At 30.1% G+C, this 26,957-nt stretch overlaps 1 protein-coding gene across 1 annotated transcript; it reads right to left on the minus strand.

Moving 5' to 3' along the window:
• Window positions 1–1,280: 1,280 nt before the first annotated feature.
• On the minus strand, window positions 1,281–26,120 carry LOC129987453 (adenylate kinase 8-like). The gene is made up of 10 exons (XM_056095435.1): window positions 25,993–26,120; window positions 23,836–23,923; window positions 21,634–21,770; window positions 16,783–16,942; window positions 16,636–16,677; window positions 14,622–14,783; window positions 11,650–11,781; window positions 7,249–7,338; window positions 5,677–5,824; window positions 1,281–1,638 (listed from the first exon to the last, which is right to left on the minus strand). The coding sequence occupies exons 1-10, from the start codon at window positions 26,074–26,076 to the stop codon at window positions 1,281–1,283; spliced, it is 1,401 nt and encodes a 466-aa protein (XP_055951410.1). The 5' UTR covers window positions 26,077–26,120.
• Between the last annotated feature and the right edge of the window lie 837 nt (window positions 26,121–26,957).

Genomic DNA, 26,957 nt, shown 5'->3' on the forward strand with positions numbered 1-26,957 from the left:
CGCATTTGCGTTACCTAACTGGCGAAGAAAATTCACGCATGCGCATTGTTCTGATTGTTGTCATGACAACCACTTTCGACGGATGATTTAAATTATTTTTAGGTTAGTTGCATGCTTTTGAAAGTAAATTGTATTTATGTTAGTTATATATTTTTTTGTATATGCTTATAGTTTTAAGTACATCGTTTTTTAAGTAGTTTTTTTAAACCTGTTTTAGACCGATTATTTTAAACGATTCATTTTATTTTCTTAGTGTTTGATGCATTTAAAATTAAATTTTGTTAATGAATCGATCTGTTCATGATGAATCTGAGAAATTTTGTTGACAAACTCTTGAGATATTACATAAATTAAGAAAGATATTCTTTAGTGACCATAAAGTTTAAACGCTCAGTGACTTTATTATCAGTAATCATATTATTAAAAAAAATGCTTTGTTTCAGTAAAAAATATTATTATATTAATTGCAGATTAATCATTTATACTTTAATTTAAAGCATAAATTCTACGAGGTGTAACAGAAAATTAGAGAGATACATATCACGTTATGACAGAAGGCCTTTATAATATTATGAATGAATTATATGACTATCAAAATTTGAAGTTTTAAAATATTTTGCTGAAGAATCTATTAAAGTTGGAATTGCATAAAATATTTAATTATTAAAATTTTAACAAACATTAAGATTGGCGAACCGGCTGGTCGCCAAAGGCGGCTAGTTAATGAATAAAACATAGAAAAAATAAAATAAAATAAATAAAAAATAAAATATATACTCTACTTAAATAAATATACTATATATAATAATAAATATACTATATATAAATAAATATACTATATATAATAATAAATATACTATATATAAATAAATATACTAAAATAAAAAATATACTCTTTAATATATTTTTTTATCCAAACGATTTACTCTTTAGTACACCAATAAAAATATATGTTTTTAAATTCAATTTCTATGGCCACACACTCACTCTATCGTGATAAAGATATTTCTAGTCTTACATGATAAATATGACGATCAAAGAATTAATTAAATTAAAAAATATTAGATCTTATCAAACCTTCATAAAATATCGGCTTTGTATTATATATAGTTCATTCCTTCAACTGAAGCACCTTTTTCAGTTCTTATTCATTCCGACAAATTTCCAATGAAATATTAATGCCAAAAAAAGCAGTTTTTACTATCAAATAAGTGAGAAACAAAGATGAACTAAAATTTAATAATATTTAACTAAATATGACTAGTAATAAACTGATAATATCATTCTTTATTCTCATCAGCAACCGGAATTTTCATCTTGGCCGACTTTAGAACAGCTGCTTGCACAGATTCGAATACTTCCTCCTCTGGCCAGTTTGAATCCACTTCGAACGCAATATCATCGACTAAATCGTTCTTAAAGATATCTTTCAAATCTTCAGCATTCGAGGAATACAATTCGTGCTCCGCCCTCACAGATTCTGCAGCGTCCTGGGGCAATTGAAGAAGACGGACCTGGGCCATGCGATCTGTGCAGGGGCGAAGCTTCAGATGGTAGATCTCTCCGGTGGCGGGATCCCATCGTCGTGGTTCCACTCTCTCCAAGCAAGTTTGCAAGGTGGCATTGAGAAAAACGGCCCTGGAAATGACGAACAAATATATAGTAAAGATATGGTGTATAATATGCAGAGCGTCGTGAAAGTCCTCTCTCCCATCTTTATCTGTTGAATACTGCGGTTATAGCCATGAAAGTGATGTTTGGGTGCGTTAAAAGAGGCCTGATTATCCAATTAAATCTTGCAGTACCTGTTGATGGTCGTTAGGAGTTTGATTTGGAAACCTATTTGAGATACTGGAAAGTTGCATAGAGAATATAGTATGCAAATAAACTTTATTCACATGACTGCTAGTTTGGTTGTTCGTGATTTCTACGTTCGTAATATGGTTACGTTGTGGAAGTTTTCAAAATGTGTAAACAACGTTCGATACTGTTACGAATTTATAATGTTGCTTCCTAACGCAGTTAAGTTCCATTGCGAGGAAGACAATTTTACAGAAAACTATGATTGATGCAGAACGGATGGCGGATCAATAACCCCCTAGCTTGGTGACAAATTTGACGACCACTTGACGACAGATTTGATTTCAAAATGGAAGATTCTACAATCAACAGATATTCTGGCGACTGGATCATTAGGGCGCGAATAATAAGGATCTTTCTAGAAGTTTCTGTACCTTGCTTAAGAAGCAATTAAAAACCCCCGAAAGATTGAGTTGGAGTCAGTCAGTAGAACTCAAACTGATTATTGAGTTGAGAAATGAGTCATGTGCAGAATTTTGGAATGAAGTATTGACGCAACATCGAGCCGCGTGTTGTGTAGGCAGTCGCAGTCAGTAGTGAGCCGGCAGTCAAATTCAGCTAAGCCGAGTAGAGAATGGAGAAGAGCAGACATTTTGTAGACATAAATAGTTGCGTGAAGTCTCTGTTCCCGCTGAGTTCTGCCTGAACGCTTTGCGCGATTACTGTTGTTCACTACCGATTTGCTGTTTGTGAGCCGATGCATACTGTAAGTTCGGTTCTTTTGGAAGTCTAGGCTGTGTTTTTGCTGTCTATTTGTTTGTGTCCTTGTGTTCAATAGGCGCCTTTATTTGTTATCGAGTCTATTGGACTACTTCACCAAACACTCACAATATCGGATCCATTAATTGTCGTTGATCTCAAGGATCTTAGGGAGAATTTTTAGTAACAATACTTCAATTGTCAGTGCTTAATCTGTTTTCCTTTAATCACAATACATGTCTCGATTCTCATACTGCATATTCTGTAGAAGATATGGGGAAATGCTGACGTAATTATCATGTATAATTCTTTGGAGGGCCTACAAACGTTATCGGAGGAGTCTTATGCACCTGCTATTTGGAGTAGCTTTATAAAGCAAAGTCTAGGAGGGGCTGGGGTCAGATTTATACATCTGTCATCATGGCCGAAGATTTGATGATTGAATAGCTTAACTAGCTTCACTGTTACACAGAGTGATTCATATTGAATAAGACAAGAAAGATTAGCGTAGTACTAATTCTGTAATTCATTTATTTAATCAAAACAAATTTTAATTCTGAAACTACAATTATAACATTTTTATCTGACAATAATGAAGATTCGTCCAGTAAAGAAATAGCTGCTAAGAGAAAGCGCTCGATGCAGTCATAATCAAAATAGCATCATTCATGCAGGAGAAAGCATTCTTTGTTTTTGAATGTACCGAAACATTTTCATTAATCATCGCTCAAGGACAGTTTCGCATGGCATTTTTAAAATACTATATCTTCATAGATTCGAACGGTAGATGAAAAAGTTTCAGGACACTGAGTCTTATGTAAGAAAACTAATGCAGGAAAACACCCCTCGCCCAAACCGAAGTTTTTGAAAAAATTCGTGAAACATTTTCATGAAATCCCGATTAATCAACGCATCATGGAAGTATAAAATCGCACATGCCTTAAACAACGATATGGTGTGTGTTATGGAGAAGTGGCGTGTGCTAATTGACGTGCTGAACTCATTCATAGGGGATATTCTATCACGCGTGTGTTAGGAATTGGAATACCGCATAGATATTTGCCATGTTACCATAGGCGCATATATTGGATAATTGTAGTTTCATAGTAATTTTGATTCATTAAAATAAATTAATTATGGCATTCATTGGAACGCTTTATTTTTGCCCCATTCAATATGAATCATCATATACTTGCATGATGGCTTGCATTAGGTAACATCATGATGAAACCATTTCCCTTATCACTATTGAAGCCAAATACCTCTATCGAAAACGAACAATATTATTTTCATATTGACACGCTGTTAGACATAACATTAATGCTGCTCTATAACTTTATAATTAATTATCCCTCCTCACTTCATTGCATTCTTCGATAGAAGCGAGATCTTTGTTGCTAGAGAACCCTGGAAGTAGTTTCACTGATTCGCTCATATGTTCTAAAATATACCAGGTTTATTAACACCATATCAAAAGTTATTATGTGGGAAATGATTCATGCATAAGTACGCAATGATAATTAATTGCTTAAGCTTTTAGAAAGTAACAGACCTTTTATTTAGAAAATTGAACAGCTGACAAAAACGCTTCGAGAACCAACATAATTTTAAAAGAATATATTTCATAGCATTTGACGGAACGAATAAATAAAATATGTTCTCTTTTAAACTAAACAAAAACATTGTAGGTATGGAGGCAAATTCTCACTAGCATTTCCCAAGCAGTCACAGAAGTCACTTTCATGGCTAAAGTTGCCGGTGTTCAAAAGTTGAATGAATGAAGAAAGAATTTTAATGGGGATTTTGTATTATTTAAGACTTTAATTTGATACTGAATAGCAGATGTGAAAGTTGTGAAGCAATCATTAAATTTATTAATCATTCTGAATATAATCAATTTTGCTAAATGTTCCCAATAGATATTTAAAAGTTCAACTTTTCATTCAGATGTTATTTTTATTTTTTTAGTTAAACTTTTTGTACAATTTTTTAAGATTTTTAGAATGTCTTTTTATTTTTAAGAAATCACCTTTGGTGACCAGCTGGTTCACCAGGGACATGGACTATTTTTAATTGAAGTTAAATTCTTTAGATATAACTTCATGTACATGCTTCTGTCAAATTATCAGGCATTAAAGTCGTCTTATTTTAATTGTCTCTTATATATGCTCTGTTAATTACGGACATGAACCTTTCTAAGGAAGATCATTTCAATGCCACTATTAAGAAGGTAAATGTAGGGTTCATTTCTCTTATAAATTTCGCGGTATTGTAATTTTACTTTTTATTCTTTTGTAAACTTTACAGATATTGAACAGAATATTTCTTCATTTAGTTTTAAACAGTGGAAGAAAATGAAGAAATTAGGCATTCGATGAAGTAATGCCGATTTTTTGAATCTCAGAGCAATAATGAAATCAATTTATTGTTAAAAATTAGATAAAAAACATACTTTTAAAAAAATTGCCAAAATGAAAAAAAAAAAAATATTGGTACTTATATGGAATTAGAATCATTAAAAAATAATTTTTTAAATTTTAAAATAACATAATAATATGTTTTTTCTGAAATTTTTGTTTTATAAATATAGCAAAATAAAAACAGCAAAATTTCGTAGAATTTTTAATTGATTAAAATTTTAACGTGTGGCAAGTTTGTATTCGGTTTAGGTCAAACGGTATGGTCTCTAGGATTTCAACATACAGATACAGATATATTCATCTTCATTATTAGTAGAAATTGTATCTTTTCATTTTTATCCCAGCAAAGAATTAAATAAAAAAATAAACAAAAGTTATATAATTTGTGATTTTAACCAATAGATTATAATTATTAAGAAGTTCTGAAGCTGTCTATATAGTTAGGAATTTTTAACTCATTTAATTTGAAAAAGTTAACTTTTAAAATTAAAATTCTTATTTTTTTATTGCATGATAAAATGTAAAAATAAATCGACAAAATCAGTATTTTACAAAACATGAAATATTCGCATAAAAATCTGGTGGTAAAATAAAAAAAATAAAAAAATTTAAAAAAATTTAGAAGCATTAATCATTAATCGAAAATTAACATTTAGAAAAGAGAGGTAGTGTTTAGCAAAGAGGTTTAAATAATCACCGGTTTACTTGAAATCCTTCGAGCGCCTTTACAAGTAATTGGGCTTGTTTCTTGGTATCCGGGAAGTGGTACATGATCCATCCGCTTTTCAAACAATCCTCTTTTAGAAGTCTCTCAGATGCCACCTCTACAAGAAGCTCGTCGGGCACTTAACCGAAAAATAAAAACAGATTATGTATCTTATTGCAACAGAAGAGAACTTATACAACTAAATATAACATTCAAAGAAAGTTAATTTTAAAGCAAAATCCTGATTGTGAATTCGATATTGCGTAGATTGTAATTTAATTATATATATTTATATATATGAAATTTTAATTTAATTTATTATAAAGATAATTTTTATATAATCAGAAAATTCAAAAAAAAATTTTTAATGCTACTGATTTTCTTACAATATAAATGTTTTTCTATATTTAAGGAATTAAAAAATATTTAAACATACTTTCAAACAAGAAGCGAAAGAATTCTAGACGAACATTAAACGTATCACAAACAACAACACAAAAAAAAATCAAATATTTCTGGGTGAAGGCCAAAGTTGTTGATAAAAATCACTATATTTAGTTTTTGTTTTACAATCCGAATTTATATCTTATTCTTAATGAAAATCATTATTGGTAAAGCAGTTTTCATGAAATTAAGCGATTATTTAAATCCTTCAAGAATCTGTAAAAGATTTATATTAATTTTTAAAATGTTATTAATATGATGAAAAACTGCCAAATTTTACATTGTTTTAGGTGAAAAATTAGATAACAGTGTTAAAATGTATCGAGGAGTAAATGAAAAATTAGGGAAATATAAAATAAACAAAGTGATGAAAGGTTTTTAAATATGTATTATATGTCTGACAGTTAAAAATATCTTGTTGGAGGAGCCATTAGGACCAAATTACATAAAATAGTATTAATTAATAAAAAATAAAAATTTTAGCGATCATCAATTCAGGCGAATTGGTTGTTCGTCAAAAGTAGCTAATAAAATAGATGTTTAAAAAGTTATAACTTAAAATTAGCATTAATAGTAATTACGGAGGCTATGAAATACTGAGAAAATGTATTATTTCAAAAACTAGATCCATTTATGCAACAAAAAGATCCGTTTTCAAATTTGGATACTCAAGATGCCCTATAAAACGTTACAATTTGCTAAGAAACAAAAAGAAATCGCTGTGATCGGCGACTTTTTCAGTGCTTACACATAAATTTGCTGTACAGATCAAATATATTCATGTCGACGATTGGAAAATTGGTTGAGGGCCTAGATAATGTCCACGTCCTCTGATAGTAGTTTACAGATACAAATACACTTTTTTATGGTTCTTAAATAATTTAAAAACTAAATGTTAATATATCAAATTAAAGCAATCGCTACTCAAGTCCGTTTCCCAAATTATTCCAATTTAAAATTATCAAACATTTTCAGTATTAAACAGAAAATCATTTTTAATCTAGTTCAAATAGCAAATATAATTTTTTTTATCTAGTTGAAACTTTGTCCATTATTCAAAATATTACAGCAGTCATCAAAATAAAATAATTGAAAATCTGGCTACTGAATGAATCTCACCTGGTTCGGTTGTTTCCATGATCTCGTAAAGTCGGTCCTTCAATGGAGAATCTTTCAAAGTTGCACTCCTCAGTTCCCGTCGAAAATCCACTAAAAACAAGGAATATCGTGAGCTTCATACTTAGTGAATAAAAGGGTTTGTCAAATACTTTTTAATTGTGTAGACTATTTCAAAACTTTCGGTATAAAATACAAGAAATGATAGAAATCATCTTACAGTACATGGTCGCAATTTAAGCGGTGAAGTACTAAGAGCGCTCGCTTAATTTATTTTAGTTTAACCATGTTACTGATGATGAAGTCGTGTCCGCGTTACCACGGAAAGGGGGTGCAGTAGCTTTTGAGAGTAAACACTCCTGAGCACCCGAGGGCAGAAGTCCGACTTCTAGCTCATATGAAGATGAAACTCGCACATTCGCTTGCACAACCCTTATTTACAGGGAGGCACATTCACACATCTCACAGATAGAACACAGACGAAGAACAACCATGCCCGAACCAGGATTCGAACAAGGGACGCCCAGATCACGGGGAAGATGCGCTACCCCTATGCAAGGACGCCAGCTAACCATGTTACTGTCCCTTATGAAAGCAACACCAGGGCTATTTTGGAACAGATTTCATAATTTAGAATTTCGGTTGAATGACAAGAATGACACCTGTGCCGTTCTTGTCATCAACAGGAGGTCGTTTGGTCCATGAACACTAGAGGGCGCTCATCCTATGACGGGATTAGCCATGGTCGTACGGGCATAAAAACTTGTAATTGCTAGAATCCACCTATACGGTGTTTCTAAAAGATTGGAACAAGCTTTAAGGGAACATTAGGCTAACAAAAACAAGTCATAACAGAAAATGTGTCCCAAATTCTGAGTAAGATAGTAAAAAAAGGGCTCTTTTCTTGTGAATTACAGGATGATTAAACAAGAATGTCGCCAATTTATAAATCTTCAGCGATCAAACCGTTCAAGGAAATGAAATAAATTTTAAATGCAGGCGTTTTATATGACAAAAAATGATATGAAAAACAACGATTCAGCTGTACAATTAACAGCGACAAAATGACGAAAATTTTAAATAAAAACACCTATTTACTGAAACGTAATAGTCACCATAAAAAAAATCATAGATGGGTGTTGGAACAGCAACTTTAGCATAATTAGCGCCTGCGCTATACAGATACTAATGAAAAAGGGCAAAAGTAACCCATCAAGATACAAGAGTAACCGAAAATCTTAAACTTTTTTTTCCCCAGAAATTATCGAGATTTCCCCGATTGTCGAAATGTTACCATGTATGAAGGCAAGTTTTTTCGTATAGTCTGTTTTTGATTTTCATATAATTGAATTCCTTAAAGCAACATCCTTTAGTATTATAATTCCATGTACTGTTGAGTACAATGACTTGTTTTTGTGCACATGATTTACTCTTAAAATGTGTTCTATAATTTTAGAACACCCCTACATGCATTCTAATAGAATAAACCCATTTCTGTCATCAACACATTCACTACTTTCAATGTTTTTATGTTCTCTTAACTTCTTAAAGCACGGTCGTCTCCATTTTTCTATTGTCTTTAACCTTTTTGATCTGAACTTTTTTAACGCACCCTGAAGTCTATTACTTACTGCGAAAACAAGCTTTCATAACAGTTTGTTTCAACAGTTCATTTCAGTTTGGTAACCCATTGTTGATAGGAATTCCGGTTCGAAATCTCAAAAGCAGTTTTTATCCTACACCATATCTTTGAAACAGCATCATGAAATATGGTTTTTATTCTTTTAAACGAAATTTAACCGTGTCCTTAGTGACAGTAAATGGTATTAATTGAAAAAATATATATACTGCTCTAAAATAGATCAATCAATTGATAATTTCTTTTTTCAAGAACAATCACCGATAGAGCTGTATTAATCATTTGGTTATTTGCTTTTAATCCTTTGTGGTCTCCTCTCAGGCACCATTCAAGACGGTGCATCAGTTTGACATTTTATTTTATTTTTTAAATTGTGATTGTCAAAAATATCTACAGAGCGGTGAGGAAATATAGATTAATTTTTCGGGGAATTCAACTTAAAACTGTTAGTATAGGTATAATATAAACATATATTTTATTTTATTTTTTAAATTGTGATTGTCAAAAATATCTACAGAGCGGTAAGGAAATATAGATTAATTTTTCGGGGAATTCAACTTAAAACTGTTAGTATAGGTATAATATAAACATATATTTTATTTTATTTTTTAAATTGTGATTGTCAAAAATATCTACAGAGCGGTAAGGAAATATAGATTAATTTTTCGGGGAATTCAACTTAAAACTGTTAGTATAGGTATAATATAAACATATATTTTATTTTATTTTTTAAATTGTGATTGTCAAAAATATCTACAGAGCGGTAAGGAAATATAGATTAATTTTTCGGGGAATTCAACTTAAAACTGTTAGTATAGGTATAATATAAACATATATTTTATTTTATTTTTTAAATTGTGATTGTCAAAAATATCTACAGAGCGGTAAGGAAATATAGATTAATTTTTCGGGGAATTCAACTTAAAACTGTTAGTATAGGTATAATATAAACATATATTTTATTTTATTTTTTAAATTGTGATTGTCAAAAATATCTACAGAGCGGTAAGGAAATATAGATTAATTTTTCGGGGAATTCAACTTAAAACTGTTAGTATAGGTATAATATAAACATATATTTTATTTTATTTTTTAAATTGTGATTGTCAAAAATATCTACAGAGCGGTAAGGAAATATAGATTAATTTTTCGGGGAATTCAACTTAAAACTGTTAGTATAGGTATAATATAAACATATATTTTATTTTATTTTTTAAATTGTGATTGTCAAAAATATCTACAGAGCGGTAAGGAAATATAGATTAATTTTTCGGGGAATTCAACTTAAAACTGTTAGTATAGGTATAATATAAACATATATTTTATTTTATTTTTTAAATTGTGATTGTCAAAAATATCTACAGAGCGGTAAGGAAATATAGATTAATTTTTCGGGGAATTCAACTTAAAACTGTTAGTATAGGTATAATATAAACATATATTTTATTTTATTTTTTAAATTGTGATTGTCAAAAATATCTACAGAGCGGTAAGGAAATATAGATTAATTTTTCGGGGAATTCAACTTAAAACTGTTAGTATAGGTATAATATAAACATATATTTTATTTTATTTTTTAAATTGTGATTGTCAAAAATATCTACAGAGCGGTAAGGAAATATAGATTAATTTTTCGGGGAATTCAACTTAAAACTGTTAGTATAGGTATAATATAAACATATATTCGTGGCCGAAGAGAGAGAAGACTTTGAATTTTTAAAATAAATTTCGCTTTTATTCCCTCCCGGGAGGCATCATTTACGTACAAGCAAGAAGCGACGAGGTACGTCAATCTACATCACAACACAAGAGCGAAAAGAGAAAAGAGGGAAAGAGTGTGAGAAATATTTTTCCCGGTGTTTTTATACTATAAGATTCCGATAGAGATTTCTTTACACGTGTCGATTTAGGCAAGGGAATGATAGGTATCTTTTAACCCTTTAAAAGGCCATTTTTTTTCTAGTCACAATATATTAAAATATTCCTATGATTGAGATTAGCTTAAGAAAAGTGATTCATTTAACTTATTAAATAAATTTAATTTGATTAATTAGTTAATTTGTTTAATTAATAATTAAGTAACAAATCAAGACACATCATTTTGTGTCACATAAGGAACTGAAGCATCTAAGTTTCTGTCTTATTGAAAAATTTGTCAGAACTAATGCCAACCTACCTAACTTCATACAAAGATTGATTAATTTGGTGGGAAGCATACTTCCCATGGCCTTAGAAAGGGTTAAAAGAACTTGTTTAGATAGACAAATTTTTATCCCTTCGCTCGGAGTATGGGAACTTGTCGATTTCAGCAATTTTACAAAGTTCGGGTTGAATTAATTAAGTAAATAAGGTGAAATTGGATCAGGAAATAAGAGAATATTTTAGAGAGAATATGGGAAAAATGGAGAAAAAACTTTGTAAATTAATTAGTATTTAATTTAGATTTTTAAAATATCATATATATATATTTATATAAGTGAATAATTATGCTTGTTACTTTTCATAGTCCAAAGGGTTTAAACATTAAACAAGCTAATTGATTGATTCTGAAAGAATCAAAACTTCATGTCCGACTCTTTGAAATCAGGTATTGAGACCAGATTACGGAATATTTGTAAAAGAAATGAGCCAATCAACAACTGCCGTGTAGCTCCAAAGTATTTCATTCATATTACCCGAGGCAAATGTTTTATTCCATTTCAGATTGATCTACTTTATATATTTATATTCGAAAAAAGATTTATATTCGAAAAAAGATTCCCCACCTTCGATCAGTCGAAACCTTTGGGCCAGTCGCTTGGCCATTGTCCGGCGCCCGGAACCATACGGACCCAGCAGTAGAACTCTAGGCAAATAGGCACCTATAGGTCGCTGCCTGCTTCTGACGAAGTCTATCACTAATGGGTCCAAAAATAATAATGACAAAGAATAAAATTACAAATTATTTTGCTAACGTAACTTCTAATTTTTAAAGCAAATTAGATGTTACATAAATCACCACTGAAAACAAAAATGATAAATAATCAATCGGCCAATATATATGTGATGATTTTTTTTATTTCATAGTCACTTTTTCCCAATAATTTTTGCTGAGTTTTTCTTTCATCCGCCATGAAATTCATAGTATAACACGTTGACTCACCGTGAATCGCATGTGATTCACACCTGCTACTTTCTAATTAAATAAACTTATTTTACAGTTAAGATTAGAAAAGGAGCATCTAAACAGATAAATCATCCGAAATATAGGTGTTCGTCGTGGCAGCCAAAATTAATTCCTTAATATCAAAACAGTTTTTGTGTTACATTTATTAATTTCGTATAAAATGGAGAAAAAGGAGGAGGGGAAAGAACTTACTATTAATTATATACCAAGCCAGTGGGAGTGGTCTCCTCAAAACTTTCTAGCATATTGCCTAATAAAACTGAATTTGAGTTTAAGGCGCATTTTTTTCAGCCGATTGGAATCATAATTTGACAGAGAATCGCAGTTTTAGCCATAAAAAAAATCACATACCAAATTTCATGTTTTAGACATTGAGTTTTTGAATTATGGAGTTTGTTTCAAAAAATACAGGTCAACAGACGGTCAACCCTTTGTTGATGTGGCTAAAAATACAATAGATGCTTGTAATATAAATGCTAATAGGTATACTAAATTTTATTCATCTAGATCTAATACCTGCTAAGTTACCTTCCGGCAGCCGGACAGATGTAGTTTCTGTGAAAAGATTTTGCTCAGAAGTTGATAGAAATCTACAAATTTGGTGTAAAGACTGCATACCAAATTTCACCAGTCAAGTTCAAAACTACATACTGTATATAACTACAAATTGGTGTAAAGACTGCATACCAAATTTCACCAGTCTAGTACAAAACTACATACTGTATATAACTAAAAATTGATGTAAAGACTGCATACCAAATTTCACCAGTCTAGTTCAAAACTACATACTGTATATAACTACAAATTGGTGTAAAGACTGCATACCAAATTTCACCAGTCTAGTTCAAAACTACATACTGTATATAACTACATTAGAGAGTGGCATTTTATTATTAGATTGATTCGTTATACGGAACTCATTTTCCTTTTATTTAAATTTCTATGTTTAATTATTTTGAATTCTTAGTTATCTCGAGGCTTTTTTTCAAATTATGCTTAACTTATTTACATTAACGCTCGGTTTGGACACAACACGAGGTCTATTTTGGATGGATCTAGTAATGCACTTAATTTTGATCAGATAACAAGGAGTAACCTGCGTTGGCAGCCCACTCTTCAAGTTTCAACCTTATATGAACGTTAGGACGTTTGTTCCACGATGTCCATATTTAGAGTGCGTTAAGTATGCATTCGCGACGCGTCTTTAGTCGTCGAATCTCGAATTTGAAGTTCTCCGGTCATGAAGTCAGGACATTACTACTATGCCAATAGGGTCGTGTCTCAGACAACGCATTTCACAGCTTTAGAAACACTGCTTCTGTGTATAAGAAGAATGACATAAATGTTATTTAAATTAAAAATGTAAAGTCTTTTTAAAAGTCTATATAAAATTAGATACAGAATTTTAGCATTGAAATGAATTAAAAAAATGTGTGGCATCTAGTTCATGCACCTTAAGTTGTAAAACATCTAATTGTTAACACACCTTGACTTTCACCTGCATTACAACGAAATTTAAAATTTAATTTTTAGGTAGTGAAAAGAATTGACTATGCATTTTAGGAAATTTCAACATTGGGATGCCAAAATTGAGACAGATGTAATATATTAATGTAAAAATTTCAAGCCAAATTCATTTATCTTGGTCTTGAGGACATACTCATGGACAAACAAATAGGCAGATTGTAAAAAAAATGAAAAAAAAAATCTTTCAAAATTCTTTACCAATTTGGAATTTTGGTGTAAAGACTAAATGTCCATTTTAATTGATCTTATTTGGTGCGTTCTTAAATTATTACCTTAGCAAAGTCCGAATACAGATAGACATTCATCCTAGTGATGATTATGATACAAAATTTAACATTATCAAATTTTGGGTCAAATCCATCAGTAGGTTGAATTTATAATTCAGTATCCATTTGTAATTCAGCCGAAAAATCTTATGCAATTATATATATATATAATGCTTATTTTGGTTGAAGCAGAATGCAGGTTTGAAGCAGTGAGGAGACATTTTACATGTTTAAATTAATTTTAATATTCATTTCGGGAAAGCAATTTAATTTCAAGCAGGCGCGGACAAGGCACGTCCACAACAGCGGGAAACAAAAAGCAGAAGTAAGGAAGGGAAGAAACAAATGATTACTAGTCTTATATAACACGGGACTTTCGGCCAACTTGACGATTGAATACATGTGTTGACCTTTGACAAGGACACCGAAGGGATCACTTTCACTTGATACATAGACTGATGGCGCAATAATTTTTACACAGCTTCATACGTGGAATGAGATAAGGAAATCAGAGAATATTTTACTATGGGCTAAATTAAACTCCCTTGACAGACCTCGCCCCAATTGTGGTAAAATAGTGTCGAAACAGCATACAAAATATCATCATTTTATCTTGTTTTGTTTGCAGGTATACTGGAAATTCTGGAACTGATTTTTTTGGACTCGGAAAGATCTACAGTGTGGATATTCATCACAATATTAAGATTTTTTCTTACAATTATATAACTGTTTTTTCTATATTTCGTAGATGAGAACATGAAAAATAATCTGTAGTGACCTTTGTCAATGGATTTTTCAACTTCCTCTCTATAACCGATCCGAAATTTCTTCCAATAACTTTTGGAATGTAAGTCCAGGATGAGGTCAACTTGTCCCAGATAATCCAGCATTTCTTGCAATCCCTCTTTAGACAAAATATCTGATACTTCTGGGCAACTTCCTGCAGCAAATAGTATTGATTAGAAATTTTAAAAATATAACATAAATAAGCAAATAAAAATACCTTAATGCTACTTACTTCGTCCAAATTTTAACTTAGTAACATTTCAGCTTTATAAAATGAAAGATTATAAATAATAATATTAAACGTAAGTTTAAAAAACAATATAATCGGTATCTGATAACTTTAAAGAAAGCTAATTATTATTTTTATTATAATATTTTAAAATTTTCCATTTGACAAATGTCTTTTTGACATTCCAAAAAGACATTTGACTGTGCTCGGTGACTTTTTCTTTTGAAAAATAACCTATATATTTTATTTAATGTTTTTATTGCATATGTTTCAAAACTATGAAAACATTGTAGTATTACGGTTTAAAATATTTTTTTTTTTAAAAAATAGGAAATTTTACAAAAATAACTAAAAATTAGCCTTACTCCAAAAGCCATAGTCCAAATTATTTTGTAAAATCAAAAGAATTTTTAGAAATAGCTGCACAAAGTTATTAAACTAATAATTTTCTATAACAAATGTTTTTTATTAACACTTAAACACTTAAAGATGTTAGTTATATTCAATATTGACCTTAGTTTTTAGAGTAAAACATAAAACAATCTCAGAAAATTGCACATGAATACTTGAATAACATTTTAGAAATCATTGCTATAATCTACTGTTTTCTTCAAAAATATTGTTTCTCAGAAAGCGTATTTAAACTTAAACGTCTACACTATAGATGTTAAATCTGGGTACCAACTTTTATTTATCTAGCGGTCTTCATATTGTACATACCATGTTAACTTATATTCAAACTGCCTGGCCGACAGATTTCCTCTGAACGGATTTTGCTCAAAATTTTACAGATATCTGCAAATTTAGTTTTATATAAAATATATGTTTATAAAATTTCAACAGTCTAGCTCAAAGCGCTTTTGAGTATCTTTGTCACAGACAGACAGACATTTGCAAAAAATGTGTTTTTCTAACTACAAGAGGTCTAAAACATGTCGATTTGTTAAAATCTCGAGTTCGAATTTTTTGACGATTAACAGACACCAATTCTTCTAGCTTAAAGCAAGAGGAATTAGTGTCTGTTTTTCGCATGTCCGAGGTCATTCTGGCATTTTAGGGAATGAAACAGCCGATTGGCTTGCAAAGCAAGCTACAAAGCTAAACATCATTGATCCTGTGAGCATCCCCAAATCTCACATTCGCAATGAGAATAACAAAAAGACCATTCTCTTATGGAACGAGCTGTACCAGAATTCGTCAACTGCCTCTTTAACTAAATTATTTTTCCCCACAATTTCTCAAAGGTTAAATAACAAGCATTTCTTCAGTGATTTTCACTTAACAAAATTTCTTACTGGCCACGGCAATTTCAAATACTACCTCAAGAAATTTGGATTATCGGACACTGATTTGTGCTCTTGCAGCGTGGGTGGAGTTCAAAACGTCGAACATTTGCTTTTTGACTGCTGCAAACTTACTGAAGGGAAAAGGAATTTTATTGCGGATCTCGATGCCTGTAATATTAAGTTTCCACCGCCGCTTCATATTTTGGTCGACCACAAAATGGCTTTTTTCTCATTCTGTAAATTCATTGCCTTTGCTGCTTCAATTTTTAATTAGTCTTATTGTTATTTTTTTTCTTTTGTTTTTGTCCTTGTTTTTATCTGTTTTTTTCTATGTATGTAGTTGTTTTTAATTATTTCTGTAAGCCTTGCGCTGTACTTTGTGGTGCACAAGGATTGACTTATTATTAAAAAAAACACACACACAGAAAAAAAAACAGTACTTCATATAGGAGAAAGTAAAAATAAACAAAAACTGTTCTGATTATACTTACTCAGAGTAACACGTTGACTTATGACTGGGTCATCAACGACGACTATAAAAAGATTAGAAAAAAAAAGCAAATTAGCAATACTAAATTAACTGTTTAGTCCAGGCCCATAAAAGGAAAATATCGTTAAGCGAGTCGAATCTTACTTACCAATGTGCGTGGGAAAAACCCCTAACTTCCGTAGCGCCATCGCATGCCTTCTGGTTTTCGGAAAAGCTTCTATTAACCATCCATTTTTGACACAGTCGGGCTGTTCGACACGTTCTTTCATTAATTTGGGCAATTCTGAACAGAAACTCTGCGAACGTTCCTGTGAAGATAAAAGGCCTCTGTGAGCAAAACTTCTATGTTTTTAATGCCATTATCTTTTAATCAATGTACTCGATAAAAGTAAAAAAAAAACATATTGAAATATTTAATTAAGAGAATAAATGATATTCGCAATTTGTATTTTTCAAAAATCAATAAGCAGGAAAATATAAATCATATACGGTTATACGAAAGCTTCAGTGGGATTGACTTTTTTAAAGTTTAATTAATATGAAAGTCTTAGTTAATTAAAAGTAAGAAATCAAACGATACATTAGTAGCGCCATCTGAAGGTGACGTGACTGCACAGAAACGCCGAACACACACAGTGCATTATTATTTATAGAATGCAAGTGACCTTCATAACCATTGAATGTCAGATGAAAAAAAACTATCTATACAGTTTTTGCATCTAAAGTATACATCATATTTTGAATATTTTGAACGAAATCCGATGAGTAGATGATCGATGACCATTTATCATTTTATATTTTTGCGTGCATAATGAAAGTGGTAGCACAAAAACATAACGACTGAGCTAAATGAAATTTCTTATATGATCCTCTTACTAAAATTGCTGATTGGTTGTCTCGGGTTTTGTGGCGCAAAAGCCATGTTTGGTCATGCTGCGTCAAGCAAATCTTACTAAAATTGCAGTTCTGTGCCAAATTTTGGTCTTGTATAAGTCGGTAAGAGGACGCCCAAAGTGTAAAATCAGTTTCCTTGTATATATTACGATGCACAAATGCGCTTGTGCAAAATTCATGGCGTTCATGGTTTTAATGATATGGTTCTACAATTTATATGCGAGGACAACACCTTTAAAATGGAGTATGCGAGAAAGTATTGAGGAGACCAGTTCTGTTGTTATATTGTATTTCTATTTATTTCAAGTTGTATATTATTTTATTTATATTAACCCCTTTCCGTACAAAGACGAGTCTAACTCATGCATCGAATCATAATGTATAATTACGATCGGAAAATAGTATTGCAAGACACATTATTCCAAAATAAATAAACGTTTGAGCGAAATGCTTCTTCGCAGTGAAGCGACAGATGGCGCTAGCTGCTCCACGATCCATTCATTGGTACTGTCTACTAGGAAATAAGACGGGCTTTTTATCATGAGCCAAAAGATACTGATTTTTTTCAAAACAAATGGAAGAAAATATATTTATTTATATTAACGAAACAATAAATTCCCATTATCAACAGAATTCGATGTCTTAGCAACCGCGGATAATGATGAAATTGAATAGTCATATGAACAATAAATATACAAGTTCCGAATTAAAATTAAAAATTTTGTTTCAGAATAACAAGCAAGAAAAATTATTACAAGACACAAAGAACAAAATGTATCGAACATGACAAAAGGCAGGGCCTAAAAAAACTGAAATAAGTACATTTTATGACGTAGTCGTTCAAGTCTCTATTTTCTGAAACGAACAGTATAATATCGTTTGTATCCAATTACGTTTTATGCACCCGTTAATTTGTAATTTTTTTAATTCGAATAGTAAATTTTTTCTAATCAATTTACAAATTATTAATTTACAAGTGACATGGCAAAAATAAAATTTAGCAGCGTAGAAAAATAATTGTAAAATGAAATTTAAAAAAAAAAAGGCGGAATTCTTCTTCCCTTGATTTTTTTCGTATTCTGACACAATACATTGCATTTTTTTTCCGTCATAGTGCATTGAATATGTTCCAAATTGAAGATTTTAATCCAAAATCTGATGCATATTTACAATGTTACTGAATTAGACCGCTATCGATTATGTTGCATTGCGGCAGTTGAAAGTAAGAAATAAGTAGTGTCAAGTAAATCTGCTTACAAATTCGCTATTACTGGATTATTCTGGAAACTATTTATATTAAACATGCATATCGGCTTGTGCATTGCACCCATTTTAAATCTAGTATTAAATTCTCATTCGATACTAAATTCGATTCGATACTGGCCGTTCTTTGATTATCTTACCAGTCTTTTTTCAGTAAACCTGACGCGATGTTAGACGTGCTTGCACAGTAAAACCAAAATGCGACATATTGTTTTAATGTTTGAATTCACTATGCCTTTAATAAGAGAACCAAGATAGCGAAGTTAAAGAGTTATATAATGTGCAATTAGTTGTCAGATAATATGGGAAAGGACGTTTGCATGCAAATTTTAAATAATTTCTCTTGACTCTTTCAGACAAGTTCATGTACTTAATTAATAGAACAGACGAAAGAGTACAAAAATTATTCAAATTTTCTACAAAATTTAAGTATAAAAGTACCAAACTATGTAAACCATATAGTGAAATTTGGTGTAAATATGTTTTGCGTCTCTCAGCTACTTCTAGAAATTTTTATAATTAAAAATGAAGCAAAAATTTGACATTTTCCTCGATAGCTTCGGGAATATTATAGCACAAAAATCACTTTCAAACCGTCTGAAAACATATAAAAAAAAATTTCAGTCCTTCTTAATTAAAAACAATTAAATTCTTTGAACATATTTTACAAAAATGATTTTCATTATTGTTATAAAATTGAAATAGTTTTATTGTTCATATACATATTCTATTTTGCTTTTCTTCTTCCACTGTTAAGATAATTTTTTTTAAATTTTATTTTGAGCATTCTTTTTGAAGCATACTTTAAAATTTTTACTTTCAATTTTGTAATAATTATAAATAAAGTATATCTTTAACCGTAATAAATTATTAATTTCTTATAATTTGAACATTTCTAAATACAACCGTTCTTAAACTGTACAAAATGAATGTCTGCCCTAATTTAAAATTACTTTTTTCTGGGAAACGCTAGGACCAAGTTCCGCATAAAAATATCTGAACATTTTCTCATTTAATAATCCTGGCGAACAAGCGGGTCGCCAAAGACGACTAATCAAATAAGCTAATAACTAAAATAAAACTTAGCACTGTATCACAAAATTCAAACTACATGGAAATTCTTTATATAGTTTTCAGTTTTTAATCTTCCAATCTATGCAACTTTCAATTCATTCGACTTGAAAAATTGTCTGTTTCATTTTTCAGTGTATTTTTTATTACAGTATTTATTTTATGCAAAGTTTTCTAAAATTGATCTTATATTATTATAACATTGGAGTATATTCCACAGCTGATTTTTATTGATTTGGAGATAATGGAAATACAAAATGGAATAATGTTGATGGTACTACTAAAAATATGATTTATTCAAAAATTAAATTAATAAAATTAGATTTAAAAAAGAACGTAGCAAGAAAAACGGCAATCTTTTAAATGAAAATGACGCTAAAGACTTGTTTTTTAATATTTAAGTTTTAATAAAAATACATTATAAATAAACAGAATTTTATAAAATAATTAGTAATTACTATTAAAGCATTATGTTGACAGGAAATTGAAGGATCCAACGAATTCAAAAAAATTAGACTTAACCAAATACTACTGTACTTTTACAGCATCGAATTTTAAAAAAATTGCTTATTTATTAGAGTGCAGTTATATTAACAGCTCATTTGGAAACAGCATCAAAGCTATCTTGCATCTCCGTTAGGTGAAGAGGTGAAAGTTGGAGCTGCCTTTCACCAAACTTCCAAACCGCACTGATAAAAGTATATTTGAACTATGGCATCATATTTAATGTTCATCTGAGAGAGAGTTAAATGGCATTTGTGCCCTTCTGTTCAAAATTAATTATACTTAATGGCATTTGATGAACACGGCGTATACATATATTTCTAGATCAATGAAGTATATAAGTATATACATTAAATATAAAGATATATTAAATGTAGTTTACATTTTTGTATCAAAAAATTACCGTTTTTCAATTAATTTATTTTTCAATAAAGCGATTCACGTAAAAGATTGTTAAAGAAAGTATTCCCAAACGAAATTCCACATAGTAAAATGAAATGTAACAGAATATTCTAGAAGAATGGAACAATGCCAAATATACAGTGTGAAATCATAGATAACTTATTATGTATTAAGGAAATTTACACACATGCATTGCCCAGCTTCAAGAGCTTAATCCTATAATTATACAGACAGTATTTCATCAGAAACAGGTGCGGCTTATATTTCTACCCACTTACTTATAAATCTGCTTTCTTCAGATATTCTACACATACCATTCTCTCCTTTGCGGGCCATTTTAAAGAATTCATCACGATTTCTTACTGCCATGCGTGACATTAACAGCGTACACGATTAGCGAATGTAAGAATTATATGATAATTTTGGTCCCCCTCCCCTTTATTCATTTTACCTCACTGATTAAATTAAGATGTATATGACGAATGATAAATTGAATTTAAATTTAAAAGAAAGAAATTCACAATAGACATAAATCAATGTGGATATTTATAATGAATGTTTTCATCTCAACATGAGTGGCAGTTATTTCGAAAAGTAATAAAATGGCGATATTTTTATTTCTTTTTTATATGGTCTTTTATAGCATTTTATATTATTGTATTCAAAATTAGGAAGTAAATAACTAGGAGGAGTCGTTACTTATTCATTCTTCTTTGAAAATTATGCTTATTTTGACATTCGAATATCCTAATCAAAGAGTACGCCTTAAACGTCATTTAGTCTAGATTATTAATATTTTATATATGTTCATATGCTCAACCTCTCCCAATGTTATAAGCAGATTTTTAATATTTTGCTATATTACCTCAGATTGGCCTGCTGCTTCATCTTGCGGGTTTAATGATTGTTGATTTAAATAAACCAGATTCAACTTGCTGGCTAAAGCAGCGCACACCAACTTCCTGTCGATAGTAGGCGGTCCAAGAACATATACTCTTGGGACTATAACATAAAATTTTTTAAAAATTAAGCTCATATAAACATAGTTAAGACATTTTGATGATCATATATGTTATATTTGGAGCGAGTGAAGGGTTATCAATTTGAGGTTGGTGTCTACGCACCTAAAGCAATCAGTTATTTTCTCTAAATATTTCCTTTAATTTATCCTTTTAGTTTTAGTTGCATGTACAGTAACATGGTGAATAAATATTAAACAATCAAGGGATTATATGACAAGATATACTAAGTATCGGCAGCAATCACATTTATAACCCCATCTGCTTTTTGACACTCGACTTCTCAGTTACTAAAATTTCTAATTGCACACGAATACCAAAATTTCTAATTCCAATCGATAAGAAGTTCCAAAGAGAATCATATATATATATATATATATATATATATAATCACAAAGATATTTCCCACGTTAGCCTAGTTTTCCTAAAAGGTGCAAAAAGCTTAAGAGAAGTCAATAAAAAGAAAAATTATATATCTATCTTGGGCAGGAAATTTGCATAATGATATATGCTAAGAAGGTAAATGCAACGCAATAATAAACATAGATTTGATTTGTTTAAAAAATTATACTGTTAAAATCAGATTATTTTAAAAACTGAATCTTACTTAGAAAATTAAAAAGATTGACATTAGGATATCCCCCAATGATATCAATTAAAGCAGCGATATGTGAACCAAAACAAACATAGAAAGACAAATCATATTAGACACAGCATTAATGATATAGAAACTTAATAGATAAATAAATAAACAAATTTGAAAGTAATATTACTTATAAAGCATGCGGCATCATTCCAACAAGGGCAAGGAACAAATGTTTACAACAACAACAAAAAAAACAAAAAAACTCGAAGGCTTTGGTACATTTTAATGACGGTGAAAGAATAGAAAAGAATATTTTCAATACGACTGAGTAATGATAAAAAAAATAATAAAATTAAAAAAAAAGAGTTTTTAAAAAATGGGAATTAAATCTGTCAAACACTTGGACAGTCAGAATCATACGATTTATTAACTGTTAGTTCGTAGCGCCATCTATCAGGAAGAAAATACATGAAATAATGCATACCTAATCTTGTATATATATTAAGAGAATAAGTAAGAACTGATTTTGAAATATCAAAAATTTACTATGATTTAAATATTTTTGCCAGCTGTGATTTATTCTTTTATAATATTGTAATAAATTAAATTATTTAATATACTTAACTTTTTAAACTGGAAAAGACAAGTCTTAAGGTTTGTTAATTATTTAAGTATATAAATTAATTTGGCTATTGAATCACAGTTATCCAATTCTCCAACCATCGGAACAAATGGACAATTCCATCTTTTATAAAATTTTAAAGGAATAATTAAAAGAATAAAGAAAAAATTATATAATTTCAGTAGTCCTTTTTAGTCTCTTTTTTTATTTAATAGTATTTAAGTGCTGGTTTCATAATTAATAAATATTAAAAATAAATATTTTTATTACAATTGCAATTGAGGGTAATTCTGATCTCATCATAACGAGTAATTTTTTTTTTTCTAAACTTCCCTTGATTAGGTCAGTCTCTTAAAAAATTTATTCGAAAAGTTATTTCAACTTTTCCTAACTTGGACTGTCTTATAATTTAAGCATGTGATTCTTCGTTGGAAGCTTTCATCAACTGCATTCTCTTTTCTCCTTCTAATTACAAAATTAAAGTTAGAAATGAGAGAAGGGATTTTTTTTCTTTGTATTTTTGAAACAAAAGTGTCAGACTTCGCTTTTTGACTTACAGATGAGAAAGAACTTTTACCTATAGTTTAAGTTTAATTTAATTCTACATCCAGGAGGACATTTAACATGATCTATATTTATCAGAATTCCCCAAGTCTATCGAATTCAATTTATTTACAATAAATCGTTGTTTACAAATTTATATTAGCTGCCATTATTTAGATTTATCACGTCAACGAGAAAAATAAGCTTTACGCTGTGAACAACTGATCATTCAGGAATTCTACAAAAAGAAACTTATTAAATATGAAAAAAAAAATGCATTTCATTAAATTACAGTACCGTCATAAACAGCAGATTTAGTAACCAAATCATAGAGAAAGTCAACTGGCTTCTCGGGTCGATCTATAACAAGACGCTCTAGCAGAGTCTAAAAAATGAATTATGAAATCATAAATTTACATATTAAGCAAAAAAAAAAAAAAAAAAAAAAAAAAAACCTACACAAAAATTATAGGAATAACAAACATATTTGCACAGATAAGAGAACACAACAATGCTAATCTAAATACAAGAATTACAGAAAGAACAAACACACTTGCACAGATAAGATAATATAAAAAGCGAATCTAAATACAAAAATTATAGGAATAACAAACACATTTGCACAGATACGAGAACACAACAATACTAATCTAATTTGTATGTTCATCTCATTTATTCAATTATTAAAGATATCGAGGGAGATGTTATTGAGATATTAACAGTTTAGTCGGAAAATAAACTTCTTTAGGCTTCCATGAGATCTGTTATTAACCCCCTGAATGTGAATTTAGTTCACTTCCCATTTACTGTTCATTCTCGGATTTGGAACATTCCACGCTTTTGCGATGCTTCAAAAAGCCTTTATTAAGTCAAAAAAGGGGTGAGAGGTAAGATGAAAGAAGGGAATGTTAGCATTTAGCAATAGAAACAATTCAGATTATTTGTGAAATTATAGATGTAATAACTGATCATCTATCTGCCTACCACCCCTTAGAGAAATACAATCTTCGAAAAGTGCTAATCACAGGATCGTGAAACAAATAGTAGGTGACAAGTTTTATGTCAGATATTTGTTGTTATTTCTATCAATAGAAAAAAGGGAAGGGTAATTTTTTTCCTTAAATTAATTGTAAATTTAATTTAAATACATATTTAAATATCAGACATTCTGCTATTCGATGTACGAATCTGATTCATCACTTCCGGCAGAAAATCAGGAATAAATAGATCTGATTTAAAATTAATACCCTTTCGCCATAGTTGATTTTTTAAGGCTGACTTTTCGCCAACTATAATCTTGACAAGTTTTTATTTCAACCCAAAAAAACCGTTTGTTATCATATGTTATAGCTAACCAAGATGGCATAACATTTGGCGAATTTTAATAAGCTTTGCAGGATTTTGTCGCACTTAGCGAAAACTCAAGAACTCATTTTAAATTTTAGCGGATAGATTAAAAAAAACATTGAATATAAATAAAAATTCTAAATAAAAAAAAATTAAAAAAAAGAAATTAAAGTAACAATAGATTGGAATCTACTTTAATGCGCCTTTTCAATTTGTCGCCAATATGGTAGCCCAACCAATCAAGCAGAGTAGTTTTTCTAACGACCTTATTTATAGTATTGTTTACTTTGTCAGCCATCTTAATTTTTGACTTGGGCGATTTAAAAGGTACAATAAAGTAGATTTCAACAGATCATTAGCCCTTTATAAATCTGCTATGTTCTTTTCGCCATCAATTCCTTAACAAAAATTACTCTTCTTTTTTTTTTTAATTTATAGCAATCATTGACATGCTAACCTATGAAAGACATCGTAAAATTAAGGACAAAAAAAAAAGAAAGAAAGAAAAGAAAGCTTTAAGAATTCCATTAGAATAAAGACTTTATATTAAAATGGAGGCATAAAGACAAAAAATTTCAAAAAGTTAGAGGCCAGACATTTTTTTTTATTAAAATATAAAATTCAGTAATCCGTTCATTAAAAAGTAAAAATAATAATAATTTTTTCGCAATTATTATTAAAACTAGAACTAAAACATTATTAGCATTTAAAATAACTTTACTTAAAAGAAATTGGGTTCATATTTTACTTTTATTTTTAAATCAATATGTAAGCATCAAAAATTATTTCAAATTTTCTATTCTCTTAAAATTTATCTGGTAAATGTATAAATCAACTTCAAAAAGATTAGCTAAAAGATTACTGACGGAAAGATTCGCTCGATTTTTTGGATAACTATATTGGCGACAAACTGAAGGGGCCCATTAAAGTAGATTTGGATTAAATCTTTTAGTTCACTTTCAATACAATTTCTACCATAAATAATCAAGAACTATTTTATACCATAATTATTAAATTAGCCTATAATTCCCATGATTGTGAGAAAAAATATCTCGAAATGATGAAGGAATATTGATAAACAATAAAAAAAAAATTTCAAAGACATACCTGAAATATTTGAAAAACTTTCTTGTTTTCTGCATAAGCGAAAAGTTCTTTTGGAAATTCATGAGGTCTGTGAGTTGCGTCCATTTTTTAACATCAATTGTTTACTAGGAAACCAAAATAACTTGAAAAATGCCACACAGCGTGCTTTGGTTAAAGTAACGCAAGAAAATATCATTGGATTTATAAAGATAACAATTCTCATTAGTATTTTTAGGGACAAATGAAATTTGGCATCAACTTACCTTAATACTGTCACGTAGTTTGATATCTAAGAAGATACAGTTTTCATAGTTGTATTATTATAGTACTAGCACATTTATATTACTATAGTCTTAGTGCTGTAGTAACGCTGATCACTCCAAGCACGTGCTTAGCTTTGAGCATGCGCCAGCAATTCGGCCACGATGAGGGGGGCAAAAAAAAAGAGCAGGAGTGGTCTTTCTAAAACTTTCTCGCATACTTACTAAAAAACTCGGCATGCCAAAGAACGCCTTTCATAGCTTTGGCGTACAATAATGGCGAAATATTAACCTTTGGCATGAATTTAATACTTTTACTGAATCTATCGTACAACCCTTAACGGGTTTTTGGGTGATTAATCCTTGGCATTCGGTTAATATCCGAAAATTGAATTTATGTTTTAGTTGCGGTTCTCTTCACCGACTGACACAAAACAAAACTTGTAGTCACAAAATCACGGGTCAAATTCAACATATTTAACTCATTAGGTTCTTGAGCTATCGCAATTGCATGTTTCTGAAAGTGGAGACTCTTAACTTCTTGTTGGATTTGACTCAAAATTTGGTATGTATATGCACTATAGATATTAAATACACTTATCAAATTTTGTTTACCTAGCTCTTCTAATTTTGTAATAATCGTGTTAATTTTTATCCAAACAGACTTCCTCAGAAAAAAAAAACTGCTTAAAATTTCATAGAAATCAGCAAATTTGGTGTGAAAAA

The sequence above is a fragment of the Argiope bruennichi genome, chromosome 10 (genome assembly GCF_947563725.1).
Source record: "Argiope bruennichi chromosome 10, qqArgBrue1.1, whole genome shotgun sequence".
Classification (NCBI taxonomy): Eukaryota; Metazoa; Arthropoda; class Arachnida; order Araneae; family Araneidae; genus Argiope; species Argiope bruennichi.